Genomic DNA, 19,173 nt, shown 5'->3' on the forward strand with positions numbered 1-19,173 from the left:
TGCACCTGCATTCCAAGTGATCTTTGATCCCACCCAACCCAGCTCCGCTTCTCCTGGCCGGGCCCAAAACGCCTGACCGGAAAACCAGCAAGATCTGAAATCCGGCATGAACTCGGTCCCAAGACTGCCAGTTTTGCAACACTGTAATAGGAAAGGTTTAAAGTAACTTAGAAACCCTACAGTACAGAAAGAGGCCATTCGGCCCATCGTGTCTGCACCGACCACAATCCCACCCAGGCCCTACCCCCATATCCCTACATATTTACCCACTAATCCCTCTAACCTACGCATCCCAGGACATGAAGGGCAATTTTAGCATGGCCAATCAACCTAACCCGCACATCTTTGGACTATGGGAGGAAACCGGAGCACCCGGAGGAAACCCACGCAAACCCAGGGAGAATGTGCAAACTCCACACAGACAGTGACCCAAGCCGGGAATCGAACCCAGATCCCTGGAGCTGTAAAGCAGCAGTGCTAACCACTGTGCTACCGTGCCGCCCATACTTTACTTCCAAGCTGTATTTTGGCACCTTAAATTACCAAAGTAATTTACTCAAGTCTTTAAGCAATGTTGCCTAATTAACAAGTGTTCTCTTAAAAGCTCGTTCTGAAAAATTGCAGATTCAAAGAAAATAAAGGCAACAAATATTTGTGTCTTAACTGCATGCATTTCAGCAGAAAATATTTGAAAAGGAACATTACTCTAGTCAGGTTAACACCCATGTAACAACAGTGAAGATAAAGATGTAGCATAATTGTGTCTCATGGCTATACCTGAAGGTCATGAAACAGAAGTTCTGAATTTAGAACATCGTTAATCAGGACAAGGGTCAGATACAACGGGGGCGATCTTACCAAAAGATTCTATGTGCTGAACGAGTGTGAAAATGGGAGAGAATCGCGCTGAATTTTTGGGCGATCTCCCAGTCGCAATAGTACGGCACTTAGAGAAAAAAAGAGCCCAAGTGTGATTCTTGCCAGTAGGGGGAGGGGGTGGAGCCTTTTCTTGACAGGAAACTGGCTCTTGACCTCTAGACGCACCATTGCTCAGGTGCCCCGATCTTCCAGTGCACTGTACACATACTGGGAGATGTCACCCAGCCTCCCCCCACCCCCCCCCCCCCCCACCCCGATTCGACCGATGTCGTCAACACCCCCCAATGCAGAGTATGCCCCTTCCCACCCCTCACTCCCTGTCATGGCCCTGCCCTCATAATGGGCCTGCCCCTTCAGGCCCCGCCCCCATCGGCGAGGCCATCTCACAGGCCCCTGTTGGTGGAGACTATACATGATTCTCGCAGGTGAGGACCTCGACCGACGAGCAGGTAAGTGCAAAAGAGCCCAAACGATATTTAAATAAGGTTATAAACATTTAAATCAGTTTCGCACCCAGATTTCGCCAGCAATTCAGTGCCGGTAACATCATAAGATGTGGAAAATTGCGCGCGAATCCGATTTTTCTCATCTCCACGCTGATTGACTGCTGGGACAAGCTGGTAAAATCCCCACCTATGTGATTGTTGTAAGAAAGACTGGCCAGTGTTAACAATGTCACAGATATGGGATGGTCTAGGGGTCAATTTACGAATAAAAGGAAAGATAAAAAAGACAATCGTATGGGAACTTCTGGTTGAACCTAGTGCCGACAGAAACACATATTGATTAAATTATGGTAATAATGCTGCTAATTAACATTTGATTGCAGCTCAAAAACAGTTTTGTTACATGATACGGTCTTTCTTATTCTTCATGACAATTAAAATTCTATTTGGGAATAATCAGATACTGTGAATCTACTTGGTTGGGGGTTCAAACAACATTTTAAATTAAAATCCTCAGAACATGTTAATCCTGGAAGCGTACAGTATTGTGAAATAGTGACAGTTTTTAGAAAGAAATGCCATAGATATAATAATGCCCGGGGGGAAAAATGCTTAAAATTTAAGAAGAACGTTTCATTTACCTGTTTGCAGAAGAGCTCTTAATGTTATCAATGATGAATGGTGATATTAATGCTGTCCTTCATTGTCAGTAATGTCCCCCAAGGCTTTGTTTTAAAGTAACAGTTTTTTCTGATAAAAATGGATTTCATGCGAACTTCATCAAAATCCTTAATACATTTCTATTGACTTTTCCTTTTGATACACAAAAGGAGCCAATATTCTAATGGTCATTCGCATAGTTAGATCTGAGGCGATGAGTGTTTTCAGCCTGATCTCAGCTCAGATTAATGCCTCCATTGTAAATTTTGGGTCAGACAATTTAATTATAGCTTGCATTACTGCCGATATATTGAGGCAGTGGGGTAAATCCAATGCGGGCAGGCATTCTACTGCAAAATGGGTCAGAAGGGGTGGAAAATATCAGAGGAGGGAAGTGTCCGGATGAGGGGCAGAAAATAACTGAAGAAGAGTAATAATATTGAAACAGCAACAAGATTAAAACCTGCTGCTGCCTGAAGTGGAACAGCACCACTGGAGGATGCCTGGGTGGCATGGATGGCAGCAGGCTGAAGAAATGCACTGCAAGCTTTAGACTGCTGGGCCTGCAGGTCCTTGTAATGGAAATATTGAGATATATTACTCACACTGAGCAAGAAGAATCAGAGGTGGAAAGGGAACATAGACAAGGCAGAAATCAACCTGTGATTCTAGAATCTCTGGTTTGAGATCTCTTTGGTCCTGTTCTACAAATAGATTGCTGGAGGAGTATCACCTTTATAAAATGACACTGAGGACTGTCACGGAATGCATGAAACAGAAGACAAAAGCCACAGTGGAATCCTGTGCGAGTTTCTCTGCCAGTATCATGAAGGATTCAACTCCTTGCAGCGCTATCTAGAGCACCTGGTTTCACCATAACCATCTGCATCCAATGCTTCTGAAATGGAGCCAAGAACTACTGGTGGCCATGAGCCTCAGGGATCATCTCCGCATATCACCAGGACAGATTAAAGAACATAACAGAGGGGCATCATGAACACGCATTATGCCATTACAGACCAGCTGTTGTAAATAATGTGTACAGTAAAATTAGTTTGTAACAGGAAGTTCTATATTCAGAATTAAGTCTGTTATTTGATTCTGTCTTTGTGATTATTTTTGGAAATCACTTACTAACAAAGTGGGCTACAGGTTAGGCTTTTGCCTATTACTATGTAGATGCTCCCCAACAACCTGGAATGGAGAATCAGAAGAATCTTGAGTTTTGTAGCACAATTGGGTAAAGCCATAAAAAGGCAAAAAATAATCCTTAGTTCTACATCCAGAATACAGAATACAAAAGCAAAGAGGAAATTTTGAGCTTAATTGGGCTGCAGTTGGAGTATGGTGTTCAATCTGAACAGTCCATTTGAGGATAGAAAATTAATGGGAAAGGTGCAGCATAGATTTACTAAAATATTAGGGCTAGAAAAAGATAGTGGTTGGAGTGTCTTAGTTCATAGGCAGGATTTTACAGCCTCGCTCAGGCGAGACCGGAAATTCCACCCAAGATCAACGGAGATTTCCGTTGTTGGACGCTTGCCCGCGCTGATTCTGGGGCAAAGTGGTAGAGTTCTGGCCAATATCTTTGATGTTATAAAGAAAACTATTATTTCTGGTATCATGAAAGAGAACATGGGAACAGGTCATGAAAATCAAGTTGAACTTGGCTATTTACATTTCAAGTTGTTAAGTCAACGAACAGTGACGCAGTTCAACAAAAAATAGCTCAGTTGAAGCATGAAAAGATTGAACACATACTTAGTTTACCAGGAAATAGTGTGAGGTTTTGCATCAAGGAAAATGCAAACTGAAGGAGTGGCCTGTAGATTAACCTAAACAACACAATGGATACGGTTACATTGACTCTAGCTGCTGCTACTTTATTCTTATATGTTATCATTGTGTTTACATAGATGACATAAAGATAATAAAACTCACATATCTCTGGATCTTAAAGGCATCTGGTGGACCACCAGTGTAGACTTTATCTCCTTCTAGACCAATCACTCGTTTGCAAATATTCATCCTGGGATTGTTAGGACTTTTAGCAATTACTACATCACCTCTGCAGACAAAATTCCAAGTGGGTTAGGGGAAACATTTTCACATGTGGATTCTGATCAAATAAACAAAGTAAATATATCCAAAGGGTAAGACTGTATGATTTAGAGATTCTGACATTTCTTACAAATGTTGTGGCAGCTTACTTTTCAATGCGATAAAACTGCCGACTGAGTTTCTCAGAGATGATTATATCATTGGTCTTAATTGTAGGCTCCATGGAAGGACCAGAACACTAGAAAATGAAGAAAAATGCATTACTGATTTTTAAATCAATAGATTTATTTGTACGTCAAAAAATCATTCCTGGATCACCAACAAAAACGTTGGTCCTGAAATTACCACTGACCATGAAATATTAGCCATGATGTGGGGATCCCGGCGTTGGACTGGGGAGGGCACAGTAAGAAGTCTCATAACACCAGGTTAAAGTCCAACAGGTTTATTTGGAATCACGAGCTTTCGGAGCGCTGCTCTTCCATCACCTGAAGGAGCAGCACTCCGAAAGCTCGTGATTCCAAATAAACCTGTTGGACTTTAACCTGGTGTTGTGAGACTTCTTACCGTGAAATATTAGTGTTCAAACTTTTAATCGTCCTCTGAAGTTTCAGATCTATCTGACATTAATGCATTCAAATGAAAACTTTTTGTTTAACTTGATCAAGGGAACAGCAATTTTTTTCAGCAGCATGTTCAAAACATAAACGGGTGCCTCAGCAGCTGTTTTCTTTTGAGATTAATCTTTCCATTTACAGGCTGTATTTTACCTATCACATTCATCAAAAAAACGGACAGGCTGGGCTGGATGGACTTTCCCCTTGAGGTAGGGGTCTGGAAAATTCCCCGCTCAGCCTGACTGCATCAGGAGAAAGTGCCAGGAAAGATGGATTTTCATTGGGATCGTGGGTAGGTACATGCTGCAGTCAAGCTAGTCAATCTGGGAGAGAATCTGGGAGAGTTCAGAGGCAGCCATGGTGGTTGCTGGTTGCCAAGATGGGCTGTTTAAAAGGCTCACGCCATGATACTTTGGGACTACATCCCAGCTATACGAAGAGAAGTAAAGCCCTCTAGTCCTCTTGGTGGCACAGTGGTTAGCACTGCTGCCTCACAGCACCAGGGACCCAGATTTAATTCCCGGCATTGTCTGTGCGGAGTCTGCGTGTTCTCCCCATGTCTGTATGGGTTTCCTCTGGGTGCTCCAGTTTCCTCCCACAGTCCAAAAGATGTGCTGGTTAGGTGCATTGGCCATGCTAAATCCTCCCTCAGTGTACCTGAACAGGCTAGGGGATTTTCACAGTAACTTCATTGCAGTGTAAATGTAAGCCTACTCGTGACACTAATAGCGTCCTCAACTGACCCTTCAACACCCCCCACGCAACACGCCCACACATACATACACACACACAATGTTCCATCTACGCCACCAGACCCTCAAATAAAGGTAAGCCCACCCCACCAATTCTCTATGACCCCTCATGGTCCCATGCCAAGCTATTGCACTTCGATGGCCATTCACCCCCTCTGCACTGTATAGAACCAATGAACCCCACAGTGACAATATATGTTGAAAAAAGCCTTAAAAAAAAGTATTGATGACTTTCCACTTCAAAATAACTCCTTTTTTACGACAAGCCAAAAGAAGTGTCAATCATCCAGACCCTTTCAAGTATCAATAGCTGAAACTGCAAGTATTTATACATCTTGATACTGTGCAAATAGCCACTGTAAAATTGACAGAAGAGATCAGAAGCCAGAGCTGCCAATCAAGCAATATGTTCCCTGGGGCTCAGGTATTTCAGTACTCAAATGGATGTCTGGGCATCAAATGCATTCTTGGCTCCTTGTTCGAGCCAGTGATAATCAGCGTGTGCGGTCAAATATAGTTAACTCACTAAAAATAACTGTTTGGTCCCTGCAACTTTGAAATGAGCTTTTTTCAGAAAACGAGACAAAATATAACAGAATACAATCGTTTATCATGAAGAAAGCCAAAAAAACGTACCATGACAATTTCTCCTAAGTATTCAAAGGCACAGTGGGCAATACAGCCATATTGTATAGTAAAGCCTGCAAATCCCAGCACCTTGCCAATGTATCTTCCTAACATGTTAGTTCTCCTTCAAAGAAATGATTGCCAGAAACCTGAAAGAAAGAATGTAGTACTGTCAAGTCACTGCAAAAATGCTTTAGGAAAATCAGTTATCAGTTTACTGTTGAATTGATTGGAAATTGAATTTGAAGTCACACCAAAGTATAGAAACCCAAATAAAATTGCGCATGATTTTCCACAGTAAATATTAATACCTGGAAGGGAGGAATTCATGGGTAAACTGAAACAGCAGATAAGTGACTACTTTCATTGAAAATATTGCAGGTAGATGTTCAGATGCATATCATACAATCATAGAATCCCTACAGTGCAGAAGTGGCCATTTGGCCCATCAAGTCTACATTGACTCTCTGACAGAATATCTTATTCAGGCCTTTTCCTCTGTTCTATCCCCTTAACCTCACACATTTCCCATGGCTAATCCACCTAACCTCACATTTTGAGATGCTAAGAGACAATTTAGCCCAGCCAATCTGCCTAACTCACACACCCACACATCTTTAGACTGTGGGAGGAAACCGGAGCACCCAGAGGAAACCCATGCAGACACGGGGAGAACGTGCAAACTCCACACAGTTACCCAAGGCCGGAGTTGAACCTGGGTCCCTGAGCTGTGAGGCAGCAGCGCTAACCGTTGTGCCACCATGCCGCCCTATGTTTAACACATTCATCTGAAAGTCCTTTGCTGAGAGTTTAACTCATTTAATATAAAGAGTTAATGCCTTTGCTAAAATACTTTAAGCATTTACATGCTATTATTCATGAAGTGATTTAATTTAGTATGATTCAGCAGTAAGGAAACAATTATGTGGAAACACATTCAGGTCACATTACCGATAATGCTCAACAGGATGGTTAGGTTTTGACTGGGTAACCACTATAACCATCAATTCTGACATTTAGAAACTTGTTCGTTTAAAACCATGTATTGCATCAAAAGTCATTCAAAGCAAAAGAACCCCACAATAAAGGAAAACAGGCTAGCCTCAATTAAGTATCAAAATTGTGTACCAGCGGCACAGCAGAGGATAATAGTATAACATATCAGGGCATTAATGTAAGAGAATTTACTACTGATAACCTAATCATACATCAGTAACGCTCCAGACTGTGACCAATCATTATCCACAAATGCACTGAGTAGCTAAAATAAAACGTGCATTTCTAACAATACCAGTGGCAGCACCAAGTCAGCAGTTAACAGGAAAGTGAAAAGATATGAAGAATTGAGCAATAGCCGATGAGGAAGAGGTTCTAATTCCTTAAACAGTACATTGCACATAATTTCCACAAAGCTGCCCATATTCAGAATCAACTCCTGATTGAAAGTGAACAGGATAAAATAATTCCCTCATCAGAGTTGATTTCTACTACTTTTTAATCAGATCTTAATCAGGGTTCAATATATTTTTTCAAGTTTGAAGAATATTCTTCTTGGTTAGAAACAGACCCACAAGGTAAATATAATACCTTTGAAACTAGGAACAGACCATGTATTTTAGTACATTCATTGGTAACTACTGGACCTCCCAAGGAATTACTTAAGTTACAGAGTATGGTGTCTCCCTCTTAACAGTCTCTACCACTTTATGTTGTTATTCAGTCAGTCTCTTCCAATTTTGTTTGTGTCTGGTTATCTCAGTGTTCATTGAGATAAACTCTGCGACCAGCCTGAACCAGCCACTACAGTAACTGACTTCATTAGTAAGTGTGTAGAAGAGTGTGTGCCCAAGAAGCAAATCTATGTGTTTCCCAACCGAAGTCCATGGATGAATAGGGATGTCCACTGCTTGCTGAAGTCTAGGACTGAGGCGTTCAAGTCAGGCGACCCTGACCTACACAAGAAAGCCAGATATGATTGAGATCCATCAAAGATGCCAAAAGACAGTACCGGACCAAGCTAGAGTCCCAGGCTAGCCACACAGAACCCCCCGACTATGGCAAAATCTGCAAGACATAACAGGCTACAAGATGAAGGCATGTAAAATCGCCGGCTCCAACACACCCCTCCTTCATGAGCTCAATGCATTCTACGCCTGTTTTGAGCAAGAGGTCAGCGAGAGCACGTCCTCCACTCTGGAAGCCTCGGATGAACCTGTACCTAGACATTTCAGATGTCAGAGCAGCCTTCTTGAAGGTCAACCTATAGAAAGCGACTGGCCCGGATGGGGTACCTGGACGAGCACTCAGATCTTGCGTGGATCAGCTGGCGGGGGTATTCGCAGACATCTTCAATCTCTCTTTACAACAATCTGAGGTCCTTATCTACTTCAAGAAGATGACCATCATCCCGGTACCTAAGAAAGCCAAGCAGTGTGCCTTAACGACTATCATCTGGTGGTTTTAACATTCATCATTATGAAGTGCTTCAAAAGGTTAGTCATGGCAAGAATCAATTCCAGCCTGCCGGACTGCCTGGATCCACTACAGCTTGCCGAATGCCGCAGCAGGTCCATAGCAGATGCCATCTAACTGGCCCTGCACTCAACCCTGGAACACCGAGATAATAAAGACACTTATGTCAGATTCCTACTTATTGACTACAGCTCAGCCTTCAACACCATTATTCCTACGAAACTCATCTCCAAACTCCATGGCCTGAGCCTCGGCCCCTTCCACCTTCTTCTGTCGGGAAAAAGATCTGAGGTCTTGTACCAACTGGCTCAAGAACAGCGTCTTCCCTGCTGCCATCAGACTTTTGAATGGGCCACCTTGCATTAAGTTGATTTTTCTCTACATCCTAGCTATGACTGTAACACTACATTCTGCACTCTCTCGCTTCCTTCTCTCTGAATGGTATGCTTTGATATGGTATGCAGGCAAGAAACAATACTTTTCACTATATTAATACGTGACAATAATAAATCAAATCAAATCAAAATCATTGTTCTTTTATGTTCTTTGCCTTCAGTCCCATTTTCCTTTTAAGTAGGGAGCATATGAGACATCTCAAAAAATACAGATGTTGTGGAGTATAAACTGAATTTTTGCAGCAGTGAATGGGGAAGGATGGGCAAGGAATATGACTTCTAGACTTTAGTGGTTCCCTTCAAATAGGCTACTGTTTTGGCCATTTGTCAAGCAGTACCTCCCTTTTTGTGTTTCAGGTGAGTCATTATTAGTTCACCTTAGACTTCCTTTAATAATATTCCTATAGCATCAAATAAGAGGCAGTGTCCTGTAGCTCGGTATGTAGCACCCCTACCTTTGTGCCAGAAAATTCAGATTCAAGTCCCACTCCAAGATTTGTTGGCCACGGAAGGAGTGATTATGATGTGGTTTAAACAGATTGATAATCAGCCTGCTAATCCTTCCACCACGTCCCCACTGTTTCCCAAAGGAAAAAAAGTGTGCCAAGGTAAGAAATAAGTGAAGAAACAACAAATACACTATTGTTAGGTAGGGTTGCCAATCCTCCATGATTGCCATGGAATATTTACTTTTCTTAATTCTTTAATAGGATTGGGTATTGCTGGAAGGCCAGCGTTTGTTGCTGATCCCTAATTGCCCCTAAAAAGTTGGTGATGAACTATCTTCTTGAAGCCAGTTAAGAGTAAACCACATTGTTGTGGGTCGCATGTAGGCCCAACTGGATAAGGATGGTAAATTTCCAGCCCTAAAGGACATGTTTACACAGGGGTTTCTGTGACAATCGATGATAGTTTCGTAGTCACCATTACTGAGACTAACTTTATATTCCAGATTTATTGACTGAATTCAAATTCCACCAAGCACGAGGTGTTCCATTTTTGGAAACCATAGATTCCTGCTGGCGTAGGGAACCCAGAAGCAATGGCGTAAAGCTGTTTATGCCTATTTAAATTGATGGAAATCAGGTTCACGTCGTTAACATGAGAACAGGGAAGATCTCATTCTGAGATCTCCCTGGCACAAATCCCATTATGGCCCTCTTGTGAGAGTTAGTGGCCAAGTGGGATTTGCACATGTGTCGACTGGGCCCGGAAAATCCCAGCTATTAAGTTAGGTTAACCTTGATTAAAGACTTGCATTTTAAGAAATGTCTTAAAGGAGGAAAACAAGGTAGAGAGATGTAGTGAGGGCATTCCAGAGCTTAGGGTAACTGAAAGAGTGGCCATGAATGATGGAGCTGTTGAAATCAGGGATGCTCAAGAGACCAGAATTAGATAAATTAGAAGAGAATCAATTTAAAACTGTCACTGAAGAATGTCTAAAGTTGTTCAAAGATGGAATGCTTTGCCATAAGGAGTAATTAAGGTGAAGATTCCTGCCTCTTTTAAGGGAAGAGCAGATAAACATTTGAAGGAGAGAAATATACAAGCTTAGCAGGAGAGAGAAATGCAGTGAACTTATTTGGATAAGACCATAAGACCATAAGACATAGGAGCGGAAGTAAGGCCATTCGGCCCATCGAGTCCACTCCACCATTCAATCATGGTTGATTTCAACTCCATTTACCCGCTCTCTCCCCATAGCCCTTAATTCCTCGAGAAATCAAGAATTTATCAATTTCTGTCTTGAAGACGCTCAACGTCTCGGCCTCCACAGCCCTCTGTGGCAATGAATTCCACAGACCCACCACTCTCTGGCTGAAGAAATTTCTCCTCATCTCTGTTCTAAAGTGACTCCCTTTTATTCTAAGGCTGTGCCCCCGCGTCCTAGTCTCCCCTGTTAATGGAAACAACTTCCCTACGTCCATCCTATCTAAGCCGTTCATTATCTTGTAAGTTTCTATCAGATCTCCCCTCAACCTCCTAAACTCCAATGAATATAATCCCACGATCCTCAGACGTTCATCGTATGTCAGGCCTACCATTCCTGGGATCATCCGTGTGAATCTCCGGTTGTGTCAAAGTACTGGCATAGAGACAATGGACCCTTTCATACTCTAACTTATAGTTCTAAGCAATGTTAAGGGGAGTTTGTGACTCGGCCACACTGGATGGATGTATCTTTGGAAGTTTCATGATGCGGCATCACATAACTGCTCCACCCAGTTATACAAAATGTTTTCCCAGCTCCTTAAATTGCTTAAATTAATGAATGAAAGCATTTAAAGTTGTACAATTTATTTTCATGTCCTTACGATATTTTTCTTGGTTGCTTGTAACTGTATCCAGGAGATTAATCTTTAATTGGTAGTATCTCCCGCCCTACAAGTAAAGTTTCAGCAGCAGCGGGAGAGAGCCACGTAAGGCCCTCAAATGGCCCATGGACGAGAGTGCTGTCCATGCCAGGCACCGTTGGTAAAATCACAGTGGGGTGGGCAGGCAGAATCCATTGCCAATGCGCTCAATTATATGGACCCCTGCCTTTCATCTCAGCCATGATGTGGAGATGCCAGCGTTGGACTGGGGTGAGCACAGTAAGAGTTTTAACAACACCAGGTTAAAGTCCAACAGGTTTATTTGGTAGCAAACATCATTAGCTTTCGGAGCGCTGCTCCTTCGTCAGATGGAGTGCAAATGTGTTTTCACTCCACATTTCCACTCCATCTGACGAAGGAGCAGCGCTCCGAAAGCTAATGGTGTTTGCTACCAAATAAACCTGTTGGACTGTAACCTGGTGTTGTTAAAACTCTTACTACTTTCATCTCAGCCCCAGAGGGCTGTAAAATTCAGGTCATTATGTTAAAGGGACTCTATAAGTTATTACTGTTGATAACCCGTGGTAACCAACATCCCTGCTGGAAAAATAGTCTTTGCTTGTTTAATATATCAATATCTTTCATAGTTACCTCCTGGCCTTCTTTGCTCCAATGAAAATATTCCTAGTAATGCAAGTCATTCCTCATAAACACAGTTTACAATCCATTTTGATGAATCTGTGCTTTATAGTCTCTTATGTCTATAATATTATTTCTACCGTGTGATACCCAAAGCTGTCAGGACGAAACTCACTTTTGTTGGTACCACAAAACTGGTGTTAGAAAATATTTTACATTTACATTTTACACACTATCCAAATTTCTTATCCACGAAAAAAAATGCTGTAATTCCCCATCACCTGTTTTGAGCTACTACTGAGAAACAATTTTACCGTCAATATTTTAAGCATGGCCTAATCATTCCATTATAAACTTTTTGATCCTGTATGCTATACCCTTATTTCACAAAATCCAAAATGTTATTGGTCTTTTCTATGGTTCATCCACCTGCATTTACATATTTAGGAATAATGGATTCAAACCCATGTCTTTTTGCTTCTCCACACAATTAATTATCATTCCATTCAGTTTCATACTCTTCTTTCTTGTTGCCTCATGTTAGGATGAAATTCATCGGGATGTGGGGACTTGTCAATCTGTAGTTTGAATAATTTTCTCAGTACTCATTCCCTAATGAGAGAAATTGTTTTTCGGCCCTCCTTCCCCAATTTCACCTTTTGATTGACAATGATTTCTGGGATGCTATTTGTGAAATAACTCCTCAGAGGCCTCTACCAGATTCCCATTATTTGCAATCTCTATTCCATTCCTAGAGTGCTTCAGGTACAAAGTCAGAATCAGGAGTTCCACCTGACGCACTCATATTTATAGACAGGTGAGGCTTTCTAATTGGATAGGCAATTATGACCTCAATCAGGGATATCTTTTTTGTGTTCAGCCAAATAAACAAAATCAACTTAACATTAGGGACAACTCAAAAAAAAGGGCAGCTCCCTAAAAGGAGGGGAACCGCCCAAATCAAAAAACAAAGCTGAAAGGAAACTTAAAACATCAAATTAAAATGTGATTAAAGGGGTCAATAATATACCCCCACCCCTGCGGTGCCCAGCGGGCACGGAAGGCATTCAATCAGGGACATCATACTCCAAGAGCCCAACCTCATGGGTCTTGTTGAAGTCATTACAATTTGTGTCTTCTACAGATGCAAAATATCTGATCAATTCATCTGCTATTTCATTATTTTCCATAGTTAATTCTCCAGACTCTCTCTAGAAGACCAATGCTCACTTTAGTTACTCTTTTCCTTTTTAAATACCTGTAGCAAAGCTTACTATCTGTTTTTATATTTCTAGCTTGCGTTCTCTCACACTCTATTTTGCCCTCATTTTTTAAGTACTTCTTTGCTGTTTATTATATTCTGTCCAATCCTTCTTTGCTGCTTTATTATATTATGTTCAATCTTCTGACCTACTACTACTCTTTGCAGAATTGTATGTTTTTTCTTTCAATTTGCTACTGTTTTTAATTTCCTTATTCAGCCATGGAAAATGCGTCCTTACTCTCGAGTCTGTCCTCCATACTGGAATGCATCTTTGCTCAGTATTTTGAAATAACTCCTTAAATGTCTGCCACTGCACCTTGACCAAACTATCCCTTAATCTAATTCCCCAGTTCACTTTAGCTGTTCTGTCTTCATACCCTCATAATTGCCCTTAAGTTTAAAACACTAGTCTTAGATTCATTCTTCTCTGTCTCAAACTGGGTGCGAAATTCAATAATTTTTAAAAATTCATTTGTCGCTGGTTCGCCAGCATTTATTGCCATCCCTAATTGCCCTTGAGAAGATGGTGGTGAGCTGCCTTCTTGAATCGCTGCAGTCTATGTGCTGTGGGTTGACCCACAATGCCGTTACGGAGGAAATTCCAGGGTTTTGACCCAGCAACTGCAAAGGAATGGCGATATATTTCTAAGTAAGGATGGTGCGTGGCTTGGAGGGAAACTTGCAGGTGCTGGTGTTCTCATGTATCTGCTGCCCTTGTCCTTCTAGATGGAACTGGTTGTGGGTTTGGAAGGTGCTGTCTCAGGATCTTTGGTGAATTGCTGCAGTGTGTCTTGTAGATAGTACATTCTGCTGCTACTGAGCGTCGGTGGTGGAGGGAGTGGATGTTTGTAGATGTGGTGCCAATCAAGTGGGCTGCTTTGTCCTGGATGGTGTCAAGCTTCTTGAGTGTTGTTGGAGCTGCACCCATCCAGGCAAGTGGGAGTATTCCATCGCACTTCTGACTTGTGCCTTGTAGATGATGGATAGGCTTTGGGGAGTCAGGAGGTGAGTTACTCACTGCATATTCATAGCCTCTGACCTGCTCTTGTAGCCACTGTGTTTATGTGGTGAGTCCAGTTGAGTTTCTGGTCAATGGTAGCCCCAAGGATGTTGACAGTGGGGGATTCAGTAATGGTAACACCAATGAATGTCAAGGGGTGGTGGTTAGAGTGTCTCTTATTGATGATGGTCAGTGCCTGGCATTTTGCGGCGCGAATGTTATTTGCCAATTGTCAGCCCAAGCCTGGATATTGTCCAGATCTTGTGGCATTTGAACATGGACTGCTTCAGTATCTGAGGAGTCGCGAACGGTGCTGAACATTGTGCAATCATCAGCGAACATCCCCACTTCTGACCTTATGATGATGGGAAGGTCATTGATGAAGCAGCTGAACATTGTTGGGCCAAGGACACTACCCTGAGGGACTCCTGCAGAGATGTCCTGGAGCTGAGATGACTGACCCTCCAGAACTACAACCATCTTCCTATGTACCAGGTATGACTCCAACCAGTGGAGTGTTTGCCCCCTGATACCCATTGATTCCAGTTTTGCTCGGGCTCCTTGATGCCACACTCAGTTGAATGCGGCCTTGATGTCAAGGGCTGTCACTCTCACCTCACCTCTGGAATTCAGCTCTTTCGTCCATGTTTGAACCAAGGCTGTAATGAGGTCTGGAGCTGAGTGACCCTGGCGAAAACCAAACTGGGTGTTACTGAGCAGGTTATTATCATTATGTTATGATTACTGCTACCTAAAGGCGCTTTTACTAGGAGGTCATTAATTAATCCTGTCTCATTGCACATTACCAGATCTAGAATAGCCTGCTCTCTGGTTGGCTCCACAATATGCTGCTCTCAGAAACTGTTCCAAAAACATTCCATGGACCCATCTTCCAAGCTACCGTTGCAATTGATTTGTCCAGTTTATATGTATAAATCATCCATGATTATTGCTGCATCTTTCTCACAATCCTCCATTATTTCTTCCTGTATAACCCATCCTACAGTGTAAGTACTGTGTAAGTACTGTTAAGGGACCTACAAAATACTCTCACAAGTTGCTTCTAACCTTTGCTAATTCTTATTTCTACTCAGCTGATCCCACATCTTGACCTTTGGAACAAAGGTTAACTCTCACCACTGTAAGAAAGACAAAGCTACCCCTCCACCTTTTCTTCTCTTTCTGTCCTCCAAAATGTCACATACCCTTGAATATTCAGGTCCTTAGCCTTTGTCATCTTGTAACCATGTCTCTGTAATGGCAATCAGATAGTAATTTATATTTGAGCTGAAAGTTTATTCATTATGCTATAATTGCTATGTACGTTCAGATACAAAGTGGGCGATTTTACCATCCTGTTGCACCCGTTTTCGGGTGTGACGCGGTGGTAAAGTGATCCGTAAAGCACTGAGCACAATCGGCGTTGGCCGGTTTTAGCATCCGGCACCATTTTATGAGCGCTGGATATCCGGCACGGTCAGCCTCTCGCTGGAAATGGACGAGAGGCAGGTTAATTTATTTAAATTTATTAAAATGGGCATTTGAGTCTGCTTAGCGAGCCCGGCGCTCAATCATCTGGGCTCGCCCTTTTATGACCTCGCCAGGAAAGGTTCTCGCCGGCGAGGAATAGACATGCTTCCCCACGAACGTGGAGCAGTCGGCTTGGCCTTGTCGGTGGAACCGGAGGCCATTGAGGCCCCCCGGAGATGCCGAGGGCAAGGGGGGTGCCCCTTGGCCAATGCCAGACAGGCAGTGCCACTCTGGTACCTAGGCAATGCCAGTCTGGCACCTGGGCAATGCCCACCGGGTACCTGGGCAATGCCCACCAGGCAGTGCCATGGGGCAGGGCTAATAGGGGGAGGGGGCCCACTGCCACTCTGCAGGGATTGGTGGGGGAAGGGAGGGAGAGAGGGCCCACTGGCACTCTGCAGCAATTAGTGGGGGGATGGTGGCGGGTCCGTGATCGGTGGGGGAGGGGGTCCGTGATTGGTCTGGGTGGCGTGAGGGGGGGGGAGGGGTCAGCGGGGGCTGTATCTTGGGCCACGAGCCCCTGCAATTGTGGGGGATGGGGGGGGAGGTGCTTCAGGTTTCCTGCATTAGCAGGGACCTGACAGCTCTCTTTGTCTGTCAGAACACTGCTACTGCTAATGCGCATGTGTAGCATCAGAGGTCTGCACATGCGCACTACCTCCCTCTGCAGTCTTTCGAATGTGTTAAGTCCCGCCCACCAGCTTCTGCAGTGTGAATCTGACGCACTCAAAATTTTGCAGACAGAGTGCATATGGCAGGGGTGGATTGGGGGGGCCTAAATGTTGGATTTGAAACTTTCCCAGTTTTAAGTCCGCCCAGCACTTAGAATAAAAATGGTAAAATCATCCAAGTCTTTAGTTCTGTCTTTTTACTACTTTCGCAATCTCTTGTCTTAGCTGCTGGCATACTCTTAAGTTTGTACCTTCCTGCCACGCTCTCATTATCATTACCCTTATTGCAACTTTGTTCTCTTGCCCTGAGCTCTCCCTTTAAAATTATCACATTTTCCCTCTCTTTACTCCTCCCCGCATTATTTAGTCTAAAGTCCTCTCAATTGCCCTAGTTATATGACTAGCCAGAACAATTGTCCCAGTATGGTTCAGGTGAAGGCCTTTTCAATGGTACAGCTCCCACTTTCCGCAGTACTGGTGCTAGTGTTTATGAATTGAAACCCATTTCTCCCATACCAATCTTTGAGTCATGCAGTCAACTCTCTAATACTATTTACCCTCAACCAATTTCCTCATGGCTCAACTAATCAGAGATTATTATTTTTGAGCTTCTGCTTTCTAATTTAAGCCATAGCTACTCATACTCCCTAAGTAGAATCTCTTTCCTCGGCCTATCTATGCTACCTACTTTGGCCATGATAACTAGAATTTCTCTCTCCCACTGCAAGCTCCTCCCCAGTTCAAAGCAGATGTCCTGAACCCTGGCACCAAACAGGCAACACTGTTTTCTGGACTCTCGCTTTTGGCTGCACAGAACTGTTTTTATCCCCTTGATTATTCTGTCCCCCTACTATCACTACATTCCTATTAGCTGGAATGGTAAAACCCCTCGTATAGCATTTAAAAAGTACTTCAATACGCACCCGAAGAACTTAGGAATATTCCATAATCAATGGAAAATGGGATTAGACGAGATAACTCTCTCGGTCAGAGACACAATGCGCTGAATGTCCCCTTCTGTGCTATAAATTACTGTGATTCTGCGATTCAGTCTCAGAATAAGGGGTCAGCCATTCAGGACTGAGATGAGAAGAAATTTCTTGAAGGATCTTGAACCTTTCAAATTATCTATTGTCACGCAGAGCTTTTTGGATACAAAGAGAATCAAAAAATATTGGGGAGGGGCTACTGCATGCAGGAAGGTGTAGTTGAAGTAGAAGGTGAGTCATGATATTGCTGAATGGGGAAGCAGGTGCACGGATTGAATGGCTTACTCTTGCCTCTACTGATTACTCGGCTACATAATATGAATTTAGCAAAATGCTACATTCAGTAGAATAATTTTTATGATTCAAACAAACTCTCGTTCCAAAGGGTCGACATTTAAGAAATTCTTGACAAAATACAGTTTTTGGGAAGAGGAGTGTGAATTGTTCATGTATGATATCTTCTTAGTCACAAACATTTTCTATCTGTCTGCAAAATGCATACTATTGGTGATCCATCTTCCAGGTTAACAAAAGAAATGTTTGTGAGGAAGAAATAGATTATGCACAAAAATATTCTTTCAATTCAAGCATAAAAATTTGGAACGAATTGATAATTTCTTTAAAAAATGCTCTTAAAATAACAACATGTAGATCTTAAGCTCCTGATCTAAATTCAGCATTTACTGAAACCATCTCTGTTCACATTTATTGTTGAGTGCAAAAAAGAAGAAATCATTTTGAGTCCCCAACTGAGAGTAAAGAGGTGGGAAAGGATTATTTCCCAGGACCTGGCAGTGATATTATCAGGTGGTTCCCAACACTGAAGGTGTTTATCAATAATCGCATTTCATTTCCACTAAATCTTACAGGCAGCAGAAATATCACCAAAGCTGCTTTCATCTCATTCCTTCAAAATGACTTGCAAGTCGCGTCACCTGAAAGAAGTAAAATCCACATGCAGCAGCTGCTTTAGCAACCAGTGGATGCAGCGAGAATGGCAAATGTGATCCAATTTCACTGTGCCGGTGGCCTCTATTCCCTGTCCAATAATACATCTGTTAGAAAATCCTGCAGCTACAAATCAACTTTAATCCTACCAGGGACCTCATGTTGGTCTCGTCTTCCAAACATTGCAGCAGGTTCTGGCTGATTCTGCCGCTGATTTTTGTCAGTGTCTGGGGATGCTCTCAAATCCCAGCTCCACTGGGAAGAATAAGCTAAGGATCACAAAGCATGACCCCAAAAACCCTGATATGACTATATTGTGACCCAGGGGCATTCATTCTAGGTGAAGATTAGAACTTTGCATAATAAGATTACACGGCAAGTGAATGATATCAAGGGACTATCCATATGTACTTGCCTTGTTTTGTATGGGCAGGCTTTACTCCAAACTAAAAAAGCATTTTTCTTTCTGTTAGAAATGACAAGGATTCACATAAATTAGTTGATCATTCAAGCTTTAATTTATCTCCCATTACATCTCTGTTACTGACAGCTCTTTTGCAAACTAGGGCATTATTCTCTTTTATTCTTTCACTGTATCATTCCAATTTCAATTTAGATGCACACAGATTTGCTAGAAATTTACACCTGGGCTGACCTTACAGAGGATTACAAGTGACTGTGTACACAATGATACAGAGAATTCAATGAGCTCTCCGATTAACCAGAACATCTGTGTTATTCCTAAATTACAAATATTCATTAAAAGTGTCCTCACACTTAATTTCAAAGAAAGAAAATTTTAAAATGAAATGTTTCTCAAAATAATCCAATAAAAATAATCAATCTATTCTATGAGGGCATTTTAAGTAATTCTGATAAACAACAGCAGAAAACATGAAAAACAAATG

General features: G+C 42.4%; 1 protein-coding gene across 5 annotated transcripts in view; it reads right to left on the reverse strand.

Annotated features, from left to right (window-relative positions):
- Positions 1-19,173, reverse strand: part of immp1l (inner mitochondrial membrane peptidase subunit 1) — a 126,371-nt gene that overhangs the window by 54,166 nt on the left and 53,032 nt on the right. For 4 of the 5 annotated variants that reach the window (XM_078220926.1, XM_078220924.1, XM_078220925.1 and 1 more), the window contains 3 exons: positions 6,052-6,191; positions 4,196-4,284; positions 3,927-4,053 (listed from right to left, as the gene is read on the reverse strand). In XM_078220926.1, coding sequence (XP_078077052.1) covers positions 3,927-4,053; positions 4,196-4,284; positions 6,052-6,156 — 321 coding nt within the window. In that variant the 5' untranslated portion in view covers positions 6,157-6,191. The remainder of the gene's footprint in view (positions 1-3,926; positions 4,054-4,195; positions 4,285-6,051; positions 6,192-19,173) is intronic. The other variant, XM_078220928.1, reaches the window with a different exon arrangement.

The sequence above is a fragment of the Mustelus asterias genome, chromosome 9 (assembly GCF_964213995.1).
Source record: "Mustelus asterias chromosome 9, sMusAst1.hap1.1, whole genome shotgun sequence".
NCBI lineage: Eukaryota > Metazoa > Chordata > Chondrichthyes > Carcharhiniformes > Triakidae > Mustelus > Mustelus asterias.